This window comes from Melitaea cinxia, chromosome 16 (genome assembly GCF_905220565.1).
Source record: "Melitaea cinxia chromosome 16, ilMelCinx1.1, whole genome shotgun sequence".
In the NCBI taxonomy this organism is placed as follows: domain Eukaryota; kingdom Metazoa; phylum Arthropoda; class Insecta; order Lepidoptera; family Nymphalidae; genus Melitaea; species Melitaea cinxia.
In genome coordinates, this window is record NC_059409.1 from 12,337,949 (window position 1) to 12,355,455 (window position 17,507).

Genomic DNA, 17,507 nt, shown 5'->3' on the forward strand with positions numbered 1-17,507 from the left:
CCTCAGAGAGCACGTTAAGCCGTTGGTTCCGGTTGTTATCATGTACACCTGGTAGCGATCTTTACTGATAGTAGGGAATATATCCGCCAACCCGCATTGGAACAGCGTGGTGAATTAAGCTCGAATCCTTCTCCTACATAGGGAAAGAAGCCTATGCCCAGCTTTGGGATATTACAGGCTGAAGTGTAGCGTACATATTTAGACATGTATGTATTCACACGCAGTTACGGAAAGAGAAATGCTTAAAAAGCAGTCACTGCTAACTGTCAAAAAAAAAAATCTAATATATACCTAAAATTCTCGTGTCGTGGTGTTTGTAGTTAAACTCCTCCGAAACGGCTTGATCGATTCTCATAAAATTTTGTGTGCTTATTGGGTAGGACTGAGAATCGAACATCATCTATTTTTCATCCCCCTAAATGTTAAGGGTAGTCCACCTGTATTTTTTTTAATTTTTAGATAAAATATTTATTTTTTATTTTATTATGATTTGGCGTTGAAAAATACATACAACCCTAATTTTTCACCCTTCTACCACCAACCCCTATTTTTAAATAACGTTTAGCGGCAAGACAAGGTTTGCCGAGTCAGCTAGTCTAATTTATAAAATTTAAAATTTTCAACAATAAAACATAACATAAGATGTTGTTGTGTCATCCTTTGCTTGTAGCCATGTTCGTAATATCTTGTTGGCGAAGGCAGGACAAGGGGTGGCGAACAACCGGGACACCTATTTAGTGAAAACTGCGAGAACTATGGCCAGCATTGAAATGCGATAGACTGATAATCGATAAAATCGATTATTCGGACTTATAATCCACAATCATATGGTTAGCTGACTTAGTTATCCTTCAAAATATTAGGTCCTATAATCCGATGAATTTTAAAGTGGGAGGAAATGAGTAAAAAAACCTTTTTTTCTCCATGCGTGGGAAGCTGACACTGCCCGCCCCACCCACGGAGTCGCAGCAGATGGTCGCGAATATTCATAGTATAAATACTTAATGCATTTTACGAAGTTTCGCTCAAGAAGAAATAATTGACCGAATTTGTACCTGGCTCCCGGACCACTATATGAAATAGTTGCACTTGTCGAAAAGTTAGAATAATCATATTTTTTATTATTCTACATTTTAATTTGATAATCGTGGTAGGTCCCGTATTAGCAAAAAATAAGATAATAGACGGGGATAATAAAACAGTCCTTAAAAATTAATAAAAGCGATTTATTGTAATTTGCAAAAGGTATAATAATTAAAAGTAATTATAAAAATTATAAGAAGTAGATATGTAAAGATAATTAGACCTTTTCGGTTCTTCGGTTTCGGTTGCTCTTCATGTCAATGTAATAGCTTCTTATTACGAGCAAAAAGTAGATAGTAATCACTGAAAGAGAAGCAAAAAATTAAATTTTACGGCATCATAACTTGTCTTGTACTTGTATATTAAGTAGACGTTGAGTTATGAATGTGATCATTTAAGCCTTGAGGTCAGGAAGTTATCTTTAAACAAATATATTTAAGCCATCCTGCTGTTACTTAAAATAATACATAAAAATTTACAAACAAACTTTATAACGATATTATGATCATTACGGTATAGAAAAGAACACTTTGTAAATAATAATTTATAACGCATAAAAATGTCCGTATTGAGTGCCTTTTTTATAATAGAAGGTATTTATAACATTAAATAAAAACTTTATTCTGTATTCCATTTTGTTTGTTTGTGTTATTTTATAAATAAATAAAAAAAAAAACAATTTAACGGTATTCTTTAAATATAAATAAATTTAAATATTCACTATACTCTTCCTAATATACTATTATTGTGATCATTTAAATATATTTATTTGACCTTTTTAACGTGCATAACGTGCATAACGTGCATATAATAAGAATATATTCTTATTATTTATTTATTTTAATATGAGTCTAGCTCATAACACCTTATATATAACTTAACTTTAATTGAAGTTCAAGACCATTGATGTTAGCTTTTTATTCCAATATGTGGATATAAAAAAAATCTGTTTCAGAAAGTTGTGTTTTGATCAAACGGGTTACGCATATGAAGTGCATAACGCGCGTTAATTATAGTGTGGCGTCCTGATGTCCTGACCTGATATTGAGTGTCAAGTTGTTATTCTATTTAAAAAGTATGTGGGTACGAAATAGATCCCATACATTTAAATATCGTTTTGCTTTTAAAACTTTTCGCTGCGTACATGTACATACTGTTCGACGACGGCGACGGCTTTAAAATAAGACTAATAGCCAACATGGAAGCAGATCACTGTGATTAAACTTGCGAATCAAAAATTTGTTTACTATTTAGGTATATTCGTTTTTACTTTTAGAATTCTACTACATTAATTCCTAAATAAATCGGAAATATTGTAATCAATTATCTCATATTATGAAACGAGCAATTCTCAATAAAAATATAGAATCTGAATCTCGGAAACAGCTCCAACGATTTTCATGAAATTTAGTATGCAGGGAATTTCGGGGGAGATAAATAAATCTAGCTAGGATTCATTTTTAGAAAATACCGTTTTATCCCTGTTTATAGACAATGAAAAAACGAAGACGAAGGTAATTTTCGCGCTTGTCAATAAAGTAGTAATTTAAGCTCAGGTTCCCACCTGAAATCGTCGGTCGCGATCTACCGAAAAGACTAAGGTTCAAATCCTCACATTTCCAGATCGATTATTTTTTTCCTTTTTTTCTAATTACACTCATTATTTTTTATTTAAATAGCTAGTTCATATTTTTTATTATTATGTCGGTAAAATCGAAAAATATTATTCATATTTTTCAATATGGTATTCACACGTTTACTAAAAATACCGAGCTAAGCTCGGTCACCCAGGTACTATTTGTATTAAGTGAGGAAAAAACAATTTCTACATACAAGTGCATTGATAATGTAATCTAAGTAAAATTTATTTAAGAGGTTACATACTGATAACGGTATGTATAAAACTACTATCTCATCAGACACACAAATTGTTCTACTAATTAACTTTACCGGACCAGTAAATAAATTGTGTATAATTTGTTGTGTATAATTGTGTTATATTTTGACTAGCCCGTTGGCGCAGTTTGTAGTGACCCTGCTTTCTGCTCCGAGGGTTATGGGTTCGATTCCCACCCCGAGTCTGGGTGTAATATAAATATTTATTTACATATTTATATATATATTATTTAAAAGTATGTTTATCAAAAAAAAATATATGTAGCTATATACCAGTCGGCTGTTACCTATAACACAAGCATTAAGTTGCTTACTTTAGGAACAGACGACCGTGTGTGTATTGTGTAAATATGTATTTATTTATTATTTATTTATTTATAATTAACGAATAATAAACGAAATGTTTTATACTTACGTATCTGTAGGATTCTTGTACATATCATTTGTACTGTGACTTGTCCTAATATAATTGTTATGATTAAAAGTACAGCGTAGATCCCAACAAATATGCCGTTGAAAATTAAATAAGACTTGACGTGTTCAGGCTTGTCCTAAAATAAAAATAAACACGTGGTAAGGTAAATTTTTATATCGACTCTAAATAGCTTTGTGAATATCTTACAGTAAATGGGGAAAGATGAATCGTTCATTTTTAGGTGAATTTATCTGGACTGGCAATTTAAATTCAAGTAAAAATAAACTAAATATATTCCCTTCTGTTTTGTCACTTTTCTGTTGTTATAGTATGCATTGACACAGTCGTAGTATGATTATCGAATTCAAAATAGAATATTCATTAGCAATTAAAAATTTCTGGTAGTCTAAAATTCTATGTGCAAGGTCTTGAAACAAAATCTTTGGCATGCAACCAATTAAAGCAAACACTGCGCTGATGGATTGTAAATTAAAAATACGTTACCTTATGTAGACCGACAAGAAGTACAATACTGAACGCCAGTGCTAATATCATGAATATAAGCAAAACAGAAGTAAGCCCGATGGCCGCTGGGATTGCATGTTTGAGCTCAGGGTTCGACTGAGCTAGTGTGATTATTGCACCCAGACCAACACCTGTCAGTATTATAGAAATAATAACTCCAACCTTAAAGAAGAAAAAAAAAAAACATATTAGAAAAGATGCTTTTAAATTAATATTAATTGATTTTATGCCATTTAGTTTATAGTATTTTTCTATGTAGACATTTTCTTTTCTTTTTCTTTACCATTTAGTAAATAAAATACGATTATTCTGTACAAATTATCTTAACTACGTTTATTGTATGTACTGTATACAATATTTAAATGTTTTTTCACAATGCTATGCTAAATTCAAAGCCTGCAGATTCTTTACGATATTTTTATTTATTGGGTATTTAAAATCATATCCTTACTACAGGCACACATTTATCCAATATATAATATCCAAGTTTTTTTTTCTCAATTCCTAAACAGTTAATCAGCCTGAAATTGTATTATTACTGTAAAGAACTGTTTTCTATTACGTAAAAATAATAATTTTTTTGTGTGGTCCATACACATTTAATTTGTTAAACACTATTATTATTCTTCCGCTGTCTCCTCATATTGTACACTTTCTAATTATTATTCTAACAACTGCGCTGCTATTATCTAGCGAGCTATTATCGCGTCTAATGCCTAAAGGTTATCTGGAAGAAATTGCTCTTCAGAGATCAGATCGCCTTTGTACATCTTTTCTTATTTAATTACTATTCATGTTTGTATTTTTGTACACTAAAGAATATGTTTTTAGTGATAGTAGCTTGAATTCAAATAATAATTTGAAAGTATTTTTAACAATTATTAGAAGTTAGTTATTTTTGATTTATTTAGCGACTATCCGTGATACTTCGGACATCAGTCATGCTCGGGTTACGGCTCTAAGACAATAATTATAGTCGTTTGCAGAGTTGGATTCGAGTTTCGGAATCTTTGGGACAATGAAGGAACGGCAGCTTCTAATTATTTTTGAATCAGGAACTTTTTAAATTAAGATGGCCAACATATATGATTGGCGGATAAAAAAATGTATAATTTTACAACAAGTGCTAAAAAACACTGAAGAGAAAAACACTGAAATTAAAATAAATAAAGCTAAAATCGGTGGTTTTTATTGCGTATACAGTCAGCTCGACGAATGTTTAGTTATAACGTAACTCTGAACATATTTAGTTTAGTTATCAAGGATTAAAACAATACATTTTATTAATTATTGCAAATTTCTAAATAGCTTAATAAACAAAAAGGCTACGATTAATAACAATTATTACATTTTTTTGTTTTTTATAACAGTCTTACAAAGAGATAGAGAGGGAGAGGTTCTCAATTACACTGTATTTTTTTTTTGATGATCTGGTGTCAGCGGATCTAAAATATGATTCTATACAACTAAAATATGATAATACACAAAACAGACTTCCTTGATAACGTATTCAAGCATCGCATACTTATCATATCATCCGGACGCGGGATTCTATCCTGTTTTTATTTAATAAACGAGTAAATAATTATTTTCTTTTTAATAATTTTTTTTTTCAAATTTTTTCTTACTTACTGGCTTTTACGGCGTTACCGGTGAGATGATACTGTTGTTTTTTAATTGTATAAGGCTACTTTAATGCTTTTTTCTTTTTTATTTTCTGTTCCGCGGGTTGCGGGTTCAATTTCCACCTGAGTCTGGCTGTAGTATTCGTATTTATATATTTATTTATGTATTATTTCTATGTATTTTTATCAAAAAAAAAAAAGTTAGTTATAACAGTCGGCTGTTACCTATAACACAAGCATTAAGTTGCTTACCGTAGGAACAGATGATCCTGTGTGTACGTTATAAGATATATATACAGGGTTACTTGTAAAACACCAGCATCCTTGCAGGACAAGATAGCTAACATCATAAGTAACAACATTTGTTCTACGACTTTTTACATAACTCAATATATTAATTAAAAATGATAGTAAAAAGCAAACTATTAAATCAGGAAACTTTAAATATAATTAAAGAAGAAATAAAGTCACAATAAGAAAGATAAAATGAAAATCAAATCCATATTAATAGTAATGTATCAACAAACGATGATATTCAATGTTCTTCTACTCAACCAAAACCTAACACAATGCACACTTCGCCATCAAACACATTCACATATAATACTCAGTCAACATTCACATTTTCTAATAACACTCAGACATCACATATGTCAACACAGACTGAATGTGTTACTATAATGATGGATAACGACATTGATACGGTATTAGACCATAAACTAGTTACGAACACTCAAATAGAAGAAATTTGCGATAAATTCAGAACAGCACAAACACAATATTCAGGAATGGACCCACTAGTCCGACCAAAATTACCTAAACTTAGATACAGTTCTCGCCTATTTCAGCTAGTCCATGTGTTTAATCATGATATCCTGTTCCGTTTTTTTTCTGACGACACAAAACTAACCGACATACATACAATAATGTATTGCATAGCCTTAGTTATCTCCGAAGAACTTAACTATAAGATTATAGATAATAAACATGATATACCTTTTTAAAATCCTTGTATTGTGCCCTTCAATTTGATACCCATATTGTAGTATTCGAGAAAACAATTTTTTTTCATTAACTACAATGGCTTCGCGCAGCCGCCATGTTTGATTTTTTTTAATGTCACCTATCTAAGAACACTTGGGCAGCTAAGACGAACCTAACGATACCTCAATTATGTAAATCCGTTCAGTGGTTCTGGAAATATGAGGTAGTAAAGAATATTACATACAAATATACATACATACAAGATACGCGCGAAAAACATAACCCTTCCTTGGCAGTCGGGTAAAAATATTAGAAGCACAAGGTTCAAAGACTGTAATAAACCACCATGGTAAATAAGATTAGAAAAAGACATAGAAAACTCAGAGCAGACTGTGGACGACTCACACAGTACATAAATAACAATAGATCCCGTTGAATCATTAAGCATGTTAAAACAATATTTGAAACAAGAAACACACATACTAAACACAAAAATAGGAATACAAAACCGAAAGAGTTTTTAGACACTTTAAAATAAAAATTAGCCCTAAAAGTTCACAGACTTAAAAGATAACAACTAACAACAACTTAAAAGATACAAAAAGGAACGATACACATAAGCTCTATTTTGATCGCGCAATACTTACAGACAGAACCATCCACTACAATAGACCAGATATAAAGCTCCAAGATAAATTAAATAAAATAACCTGTCTAATAGATATTGCTGTACCCAACACTCATAACCTACAAAAAACAATTTCTGAAAAAAATCAACAAATATTCTGAACTAAAGGATGAAGAAGCTAGAATTTGGAACCAAAATAAAGTATACATAATCCCCATTTTATAACTCTGCGAACTGAACCATTACTTTTTTATGAAATTCCACGCGGACGAAATCGCGGTCACAGCTAGTATAATAATATAATTTATGTCGTAAATACATTAAATATTAAAAACAAATAATTTTTTCATTCTAATTTTAGAATTTTTAAATAACTGATTCCACGCCTTGTTAGCTTTTCATTGGTATGAAAACTAATAAATAAAAGTAAAATAAAATAATAATTATTTATTTTGGTCTACTACACCACGCCACACACTACCCACTTTAAACTTAAAAGTTTAAATATACGCGTGTATATTATCGGGGTCATGTTTATTCAAATGATAATTTAATATACACATGGCGTTTTACGATACAAAAAAATTGGCCACGTTTTTTTTTTAACCTTGAACGTCTCGCATTCTGGCTTGTTATTGTCTACTGAATTGTAATAAAAATAAATGATATATCTATAATACGCACGTTCGGTATGCAATGAAGTTTGTTTCAAGTGTGTATCTGTTTTGAGGTTGTTTCTTTGCTTCTTTTCCTTAATAATATTACTGACAGTTTGTTTTTCTAAAAATCTATTTAAATGAAAATATGTCGCTGAAATGTATATAGGTATATACGCATTACTTTTGAACTAGTGCACCAAGTTGGATAATTATTTTGTTGTGATCGTTATTGTCAGGACGAGGACTGTGGAAAAACATTAACAAAAAAATTGACATATTTACGAAAGAATAAAATTACAATATGAAGTTCTCCGGGTCAGCTAGTAAATAAAGTGTAATCGTGTAAATTTAATTAAGTTTTTTCAAATCGTTTGATAGATGCACCTCTCAAATTATTTATAGAATATTTTATTGCACTTGAAAGATGTATAAGGAATCACGAAACGATGAAAGATGTATAAGGAATCACGAAACAATCGTATCTCCATATATAATGTCAATATTAATGAAACATTTAAATGTTTCGGTCTCTTTATTTGATTTTATCGTAGGCGTATATGCATGTGTTATTGCATTTATAAAATACTTGATTCAAAAAGGCTCTAAATCACTTTTAAAACGCTATTTTCCAATTTGCTTTCAATAAATTAACAATATAATTTATATAAAGTAAAGCTACCATCAATTCGGAATGATAATTCTGCAGACAAAAAAATTGGCAAGGACCTCCGCGGTAACTCTTTAAAAAAAACTGTCTTTCGTTACTTTAGTCACATCTGTCATGAAATACAGCATCACTAAGCTAATCTTTAACATTCCATCAATCATCATCATCAATAAGATTAATAAGTTGAAATAATTTACCAGGTTCAAGTAGGCCAAAATAAAGCATCCTGTCTTTAAGTCGATGCAGAAGCAACATTTACTGAAGTAGCACGAGTGTCCAGATGACGGCCTGAAACAAATAAAACATGTATAAACCTAGATTTTCCTGATGGTTTTAGTAATGAGTTTTCTTTTGTTAGACAAATTTACAGTTATACTCGTAGTTAATGATTGCATCCTGTGAATATTATTGTGATTCTCAATACTATAATTAAATAATTTATACAGGTTATACATATATGTATATACAGGTATATTTATCTTAGGCTATACTTTTCAAACTATATAAAAGAAAAAATTAAATAAGGATTCGTAATACGATCGCAAAACACAAACACAGATTTTAAAATACTAATTATGTTTTGAAATACAAAAAAAAAATTGATTCATAACATTAATAACTAAAAATTATATACTTAAATCTATACAAATAAATAAAATTGGATCGTCTGTTTGTAATATTAAAATAACCTCTTTTTACTAAATGCATATGGATGTATACACGGTGCATATACTACAATAACATTGTTTACAATTTTTGTCTGTCTGGCTGTCTGTCTGTCTGTTTGTTTCTTCCGGCTAACCTCTGAACCGGCTGGACCGATTTGACGGAAGTTTCACTGGCAGACAGCTACTCGTAATATAATAAGGAGTAAATTAGGCTACTTATATTTTAGAAATTTATTTATTTATTAATTCTGCGAACTGAACAATATTTTTTTTTATTTCCACGCGGACGAAGTCGCGGGCATAGCTAGTATTTAAATAAATAAACTGTAACCAATAAATGATTTATATTGACATCGTTGTATTCAAAATATCTTGTTTTTCTACAAATAAAACGCGCAGCTTCTTAAGAAAATAACAGAGTACAAAATAAACTTACATATATTTCTTTATTAATATTTGTGATGATGCGATATATGGGTTTATCTTTTAAGAACAATAGAATTGATAATAATGGAGTTGTTAGGGTTATGTATTCAAAGGATACTAGTAACGATACTCTCTATTTATTGAATCGCTAGAAAAGCGATTCCTTCCAGACAACTTTTAGGTATGGAACACGTCATAATAGAAGCAGATTTGGAAGTGTAAAAAAACTTTATTTAATAGTTTGATATCATGTGATAATCTGATGTAGGGTAAGGTTGCTCAAGTCGTACTACCGCTTAAGTCGTACCTCGGTGATATCCCAACTGTCGCGTATAAAAATTGTCATGTAATGAGGTAGATCTGAACTAAATAGCCAAGCAAGCACGTGAAAACAGTCGGACGGCCGGTCGTGTTGCGGAGCAAAAATAATCAAAAAGTAAGTTTTTTCAACAGTTTTCAATTAAATTTTCAGTTCATCGTAAGTTTTTTATAAAAGGAATGTAATTTTCAACTTATTTTTTTGTTTACGTCTATTTTTAATGATAATTTGGCAGTCGTTTAGGTACACCTAAACAATAGATTTTTTTTAGGTTATAACAATAATTTTGTTTTGAAATTTAGAATACCTCACTGCATAAGTCGTACCTGTGCAGAATTCTTTACTCGTACCGCTACGACTTAGAAAATTGTGTTTAATTTACTTAATTTTTTTAACCTTTATAATAGTTGAAAGCGGGAAGATATGAACGACACTTTAGAGAAGCATCGGAATAGTGAAATCGGATTTAATGAAGCTTGTAGAAGACATAATATACCAAAACCTACATTACGGAGGATTGAATAAGACAATAAAATTTGGAAGACCTAATGATATGTCATCAGATATGGAGGAGATGTTGGCACAGCATTTGATAAATTTAGAGTCTTGTTTTTTCGGGTTAACTACGACTGAATTTAGAAAACTTGCGTTCGAGCTTGCCGAAAAATTTAAATTACCCCATCATTTTAACAGAGACAAGAGAATAGCAGGCTAACTCACTTAAACATATTATCTCCTGTTTCTTGCATAACAATATTTATTAAATAAATTAATAAAGTTACTAAACCAGCAATGGAATTAACTTCCAGTCCCCACAAAAATGAATTAGAAATCAAGAAAAACATAAATAAAAGAAAGAAGCCTGTATTTGATATTAAAAAAAAATCAAAACAGAAAATAAACCCACAAAGAGAAGAAAGACGGACGGAACATCTAAGAAGAACTAATAAATAAAAGGAAAAGAATCGTGGCTATGTCAACTATGTAAGGAAGATTATCAAGAAAATATGATTCAGTGTCTAAAATGTAAAGGTTGGGTACATAACCGATGTGCTGGCATCGAAAGTAAAATAAAAAAATACGTTTGTGATATCTATGTTCAACCACAATAATTATCTAAGCTTAACTTTGTATGATTAACAAGTTATAATTTTGCTTCTTGGCTTTTTGCTTTTGTTTTGTCTGGCACGAACTTGGGGAGGCCTATGTCCAGCAGTGGACTGAAATAGGCTGAGCTGAATTTTGTTTTCTATTTTTAGTTTAGTTTGTAGGTCACTATGACTGATTTTGTGCAACCAAAGAAAGATATTTTAAGTTGATGTTAGAAATTCAGACTAATTTGTTTGTAAGTTTTGTTTATTTTAATGTGATCTCTTGTTATTACTAAGTATTTTTCTATATCGTTTATAATGTCTTAACTAAAGACTTATTCTAAGTACGATTTAGGCTATAGGTGGTACGAATTAGGCGACTAGGTGCCTTAATCGTACCGCCAAATGTACCTTACATTTGTGAAAATCGTTAAAATATCTATGTTGCTAAGTGGCTTTTAAATTTCTATGAATATTGATTAAAAGGTAACTAAATGAAGATTATGTTCATGCAAAAGATTTTGTTTTATTTGAAATGCATTAAATACTACAACATTATTTCCTTACGACTTGAGCAACCTTACCCTATATATAGTACATACATAAGCTACATATAAAATAATACATGTGCTAAAGTATATTTACTTACAATCTATTTATCAGCCTGGTAATTTATTTAAATTACTAATAGACAAATACTTGAGTTTTTTACATACTATTAGTGTTACCATGATAGGTAAACAAAACAAAAAAAAGTACCTATTAAATAATACACCTACTAAAGTATATTTACTTACAATCTATTTACCAGCCTGGTAATTTATTTAAATTACTAATAGACAAATACTTGAGTTTTTTACATACTATTAGTGTTACCATGGTAGGTAAACAAAACAAAAAAAAGTACCTATAAAATAATACACGTACTAAAGTATATTTACTTACAATCTATTTATCAGCCTGGTAATTTATTTAAATTACTAATAGACAAATACTTGAGTTTTTTACATACTATTAGTATTACCATAGTATTTAAATAAAAAAAAAAAAACAGTTAATAAAGAATATTTATTCAAGGAACGTGTTTTGTGAGTTTGTAAACTGATTTAAAACTACGCCACGTCAAATAGTGCAATTGTATACAATATATTTTTAGCGCGTCCAATTCACACTTGACTGATTTGTATAAAAGAAATTCGATCAGTGTGGCTCATGTTATCTTTGTACTACGAATATCTAGTTTCCATACTATTATTAATCTTTCAATACAAAGTGTTAAAAATAAAGTAATTCTACGTTTGATAAATGTATAAGTAGATCGTTAAATACGTAAATCGCAGCTATATACAAAAATACCGTTAATTTTTCATAAAAGTTATGTATCGAATGTATTAATGTATTTTTATTTTAATAAATATGTTACAAATTTTACACACTCGAAGTCAAAAATCAACTTCATTTAAGCAAGTTTTATAAGCAAGCTTAGCTTTTTTATCATTTCAAAATATATTTGCTTTTTTAATTATATTTAATTTTAAGTATATGTAACACTAAGTCTAACTGAGTTGAGGGACGGCAGGAAACATCTTGCTTAAAATCTAGAGCAGCCCGGCTTGAGAAGTACTTCGACTTTTCAGAAGATCACAGCTAAATAACACTGCTTTCAAGCAGTGTTGTATTCCTATAGTCAGTAAGAGAGTAAAGATTGGGGGTAGAGTTGGCAACGCGCCTGCGACGCTTCTGGTATTACAGGCGTCTAGGTATACCTTACGCTAATCGCTTATGTTATACGTTTGTCGACCAAGTTGTTAAACAAAAAAATCTAAGACAGTCAGCCACAAAAAGCATACACAAAGCTTTTAATCTAGTTTTCAATCTGTTTAGAACATAAGAACGTATACCTAAAGTAGAATACCTATTTACAAAAGCTTAAGAATTCGTTCTAACAGGATAACCTTGAAATTTACCGGTCTGACTTCTTTTCGCGGCTAAGCCTGTTCCTTGAGGAAACAAAAAATCTAACATAATATTTTTAACATCAAAACTTAACTCGAGAGAAACCAAAAGCTGTATAATATTGCAAGATTGTGTATTATACAGCTTGTATGTAATGTTAATTATGCGTGTATGTATGAGTGAGTGTGAGTGTATCTATACATATAATAAAATGGTAGGAAAGTCAAAACTGTACATTGAATATTTTTTTTAAAAGAATACTTGGGGTGTGATCTTCAATCGATACCGAAGCCATAAATATAGTTTTTAGAATTTTTGTCTGTTTGTCTGTATGTATGTCCGGGATAAACTCAAAAAGTACCGCATGGATTTACTTCAAATTTGCCACGAATATTATTAAGAAGTCGGGTCAACATATAGGCTACTTATTATCATGCTATCACCTACCGGAAACGAGCAGTGAACCTTTATTTCCTCAACCCATTCTGTTACAACGTGTAATCTAACGACGCATATTTGAATGTTGTTGTTATTATGTTAATAACCTTGCTATATAAGCTAGCTTCACACTATAAAAATCACGCAATATAAGTAACTAAGCCGATAAATATAATTAAATGAATATAAGTAGACAAGACAATTTTAAAGCAGCGCCATTTATATGAGATTTTTCTGTAAATATGAAATGTAAAGAAGAAACGCCTAAATGAATGTTATTTTAAAAGGTATAATCGAAGGTATTTTTGGTGCTGTATAGCGTTTACGCAGACGACTTCGCGAGCAGCAGCTAGTATGTATATTAAAAAAAAGAAAAATCCGTCAGCGTCGGACCACGTTGTAGCTTTACTAGACATCTAACAATAAGCCAAACGCCAAAAGCCAAAGCCAATCGCCTTTGGTATTATAATGTACCTTCAAAAAAAAAGGCATAAGCATTCAGAGCCCGTAGATATTATTTTAATTTTAAAAAAATTAAAAGAATATTACAAGTTAGGATTGGGAATCTAAATATGAAAAACGAATCGCTGAAATATATTTGGGCACGTAACTTCCGAACGATTGCACCAAATTGGATACTGTTTTTCTTTTTCTTTTTTGTCGTTATTTATAGGAAAACGTTTGTGTGAAAAAAAAATCGATCAAAAAAAAAAACAAATTTGGCGGCACGAATTTCGCCGCTTCCTCTGGTTTAAACGTCTTTTTTTTCTTAAATTAAGAAATAGTTTTAATTAACACTGATAACAAAAACGCGTCCCGCATCAACCGACTAAAATATGACGTAAACTTAATTATTAACGTTTCCAATTACTGTCGATTAAATAAAATTTTAGTTACTTTGTATCTGCACCAAAACATTTTAATTTCGGTCAAATTTTATTAGCTTAACGAACAACAATGAAGTGTTTACTCTTGTCTTAAACTTATTTAATTTTATGCCACTTAATAAAACTTAAAATAAATTATTTTACTTACATCTTTAATTGAGTCCGTGAGGTGTGTTCCGAACCAATACAGTTAGTCTAACAATATACCAATAGGTGCGTTGCCTCGTACGATTATACGCGTACTGGGTTCACAAGAGCCTGTCAACAAAATCATTTAGAATTATAAACGCTAAAACATATTTTTAAGCATTTCCGTCTATCTTTAACATAAAAAGTGTGACGTAATTACATAGATTATCAAGCTGTATAATTAAATTATAATGATTTGTTTATTTCGTTGGCTGCAAGGGCGATATCGTTTAAAAATTGCTCATTGATTTATTGTAGTGATTTTTACTTTTATTATAGTACTGGCGACCCACCCTGGCTTCGCACGGGTGTCAAAACTATCAGTGTTTCTCTACTATATTATGCACGTATTATAGATATAAACCTTACCCTGGAATAACTTTATGTACTAAAGAAAACTGCATCAAAATCTGTTGCGTAGTTTTAAAGATCTAAGCATTCAGACAGCGGGAAATGACTTTCTTTTATACTATGTAATGATTTGTAGTATGCTAAAGCCTTAACATCAAACAGCACTAGCAGCAGCAGCTACTCTAACAATCAATAAATACCATAAGCATCATACGTGAGAAGAGATTTGGAAGCTAAATCACCACATCGCTCTTATTTTAATGAAACATTTAAGAATATCAACATATAGTACAATTGTAGAGTACTAAATAATTGCAAAGTATTTATAACGCTAAATATGAAAATATGATGTTATTATAAAAAGGTCATAAAAGACGTATTATTCCCAGAAAACCGAATTTTGGTACATCGTGTTCTTTTAACATTATAAATGTAATTTTTTTTATCGAAATTCTAATAAGCCGATACTGCTGCTAGGTATAGTAAGTATACCTAATATTGATTGTTAACGCTCGACGTCGTTTTGCCCATGTTGTGAAATTTATCACATTATGAGTCCTAGTTTTTTTTAGTCTGTAGTTTTTATAGCTTTCCTTAGTAATAAGTAATCGTTCTAAAACAAATAATATTTTTTTAAACCAAAGATATACTAAACAAACTTAATTTCTCTTTATTATTATTAAGCAGTGTAAAAATGCATCGACTCTGTATAACATCCGTCAGTCTCTATTTCACAGATTTGTCTTTAGCCGTAACAAGAAAATGCTTGATATTTTAGCAAAATAAACAATATTATTATGGCCACTGTAACGACAGAATAAGATTTAATTCAGTAGTAAAATCTATGGATTTCATAGAAAAATCTCTCAGCGCTGGATTTTACAAATTGTTTTTTTTTTTTATTATTATACCGCAGTCTGTAACACTTTCTGTGTGTCCGAAGTACTCGCCTTTTTTTTAATTATTATTACGTCGTATTACCTCATATATTAATCGTATTTTTTATTATTATTCCATTTTTACATTCAAATATATCCATAAATCTTAAACATCTATTTTAATTAAACATTCGAATATATTTTATTCAACCGTTTTTAAAATTCACTTAATACGCGACACATTAAACGCATCATAAAACTATCCTTACACTGTATTTCAACAAATATTGGTAATCAGATCACACGCTCCGTTTGGTCCAAACTGAATCTAAATGAAGGTCACTCCTTCATTATAAAGCATTCGCTTAAATGAACTACATATACTATCGTTGTATATACATGCAAAACTCGTCTTAGGCTACTTCAAAGAATTTTATTTAGCGATGACGTAACCAGAGCCTCCAAACACGAAACTGAAGCGCCGATGCGTTTAGCGATTATATAAAACGGATTATCAAAGTTGAATGATGATTTTATTTCGTATTTTCATGTGAAATAATTAAAAATAATTAGTGTGCTTTAGACCATAGGACAAAAATAAAATTTCTGCATAATAGACCTGCACTGTGTCTTAGATATACGTAACGTGAAAGAGAGAAAGGAAATATGTGCTAGCAACTCTCTCTCTTGCTCCGTTTGAAAAAAAAAAATAAGCGTACGTAAAGAAGTTTTACTCCGAGGTCGAGGTACCCCCAGTCGGGCTGCTTCATATTCTGAGCAGGAAGTTTCCTGCTTTGCCCTACCTCAGTTATTAGTTACCTTAGTTAAATCTTCTATGGATGGATAACCGAATTTAGTAACGAAAACTCAGACAGGGTATTCAAAAGGTCCCCTCTTTTGTTTAATGTGGCCACTATGAATTGTTGAAGTTTTACTTCAGTTGTGTGGTTTAAAGCACACCCGTTTTTTGTCTGACTTCCAAAAAAAAGTTTTTTTTTAAATGTATGTTACCTAAGAACTTTTTACTGGGCGGACCGATTTCGATGATTCTTTTGAAAGATGGTACGTGTCATGTAGTCCCGTTTAAATTACTACATGCACCACACTACACCAGATGTTCTCCAAAAATTAACTAAATCTTTGATTGATAAGTATGTGTATGTATTATATATATAATTAGGTGTATGTGTTTTCGGCATTGAAAAGCTGACATGTGTTTGTTACTTTACAGTAAGTATCGAGGCGCCATATGTGTAGAAAACCATATGTAATGATTTGAATACAATATAAATTATACAAAGTATACCCAAACACATAGTTACGTGATAATAATTGTTAAAGCAAAAAACTCGTTGGTATTATTTTATAGTAACTCACTATCCATATTGTACTAGTTCCTAATAAAATGTTCATACAAAATTTAGTCAAGGTTAGACATAGACAAAGAAATTATAGGTATGACATGAATTAACAAATACTTTTAACATAAATATAAAACGTATATTACGACAACTTTATAAGATATTTAATTTATGAGATCTTTCTATTATATTATTATATTAGACTAGTCCGTTGGCGCAGTTTGTAGTGGCCCTGCTTTCTTCTTTATAAAAAAAATATATAGTTCTAACAGTCGTCTGTTACCTGTAACACAAGCATTAAGTTGCTTGCCATAGGAACAGCCGATCGTGTGTATGTTATAAGATATTTATTTATTAATAATTATTTCGTCGGACATTTAAAAAACTTTTAAAAAGTTTATTCATCATATTATTATAATTATTGAAATTTGCGTAAACATTAGAAAACAATTTATGGGATT

General features: G+C 30.5%; 1 protein-coding gene across 3 annotated transcripts; it reads right to left on the bottom strand.

The window, feature by feature from the left end:
- Window positions 1–1,205: 1,205 nt before the first annotated feature.
- LOC123660760 lies at window positions 1,206–16,044 on the bottom strand. Of its 3 annotated transcripts, none has more exons than XM_045595792.1 (6): window positions 15,955–16,042; window positions 14,416–14,525; window positions 8,680–8,770; window positions 3,899–4,081; window positions 3,395–3,530; window positions 1,206–1,386 (listed from the first exon to the last, which is right to left on the bottom strand). In XM_045595792.1, coding segments are annotated over exons 2-6 (498 nt in total). In that variant the 5' UTR covers window positions 14,418–14,525; window positions 15,955–16,042; the 3' UTR covers window positions 1,206–1,300. The 3 variants fall into 3 exon arrangements, with proteins under 3 accessions (XP_045451748.1, XP_045451747.1, XP_045451749.1); XM_045595791.1 differs by lacking the exon at window positions 1,206–1,386 and adding an exon at window positions 2,831–3,059 and having other exon boundaries at window positions 3,365–3,530; window positions 15,955–16,044; XM_045595793.1 differs by lacking the exon at window positions 1,206–1,386 and adding an exon at window positions 2,831–3,060 and having other exon boundaries at window positions 3,362–3,530; window positions 15,955–16,044.
- Window positions 16,045–17,507: the final 1,463 nt, after the last annotated feature.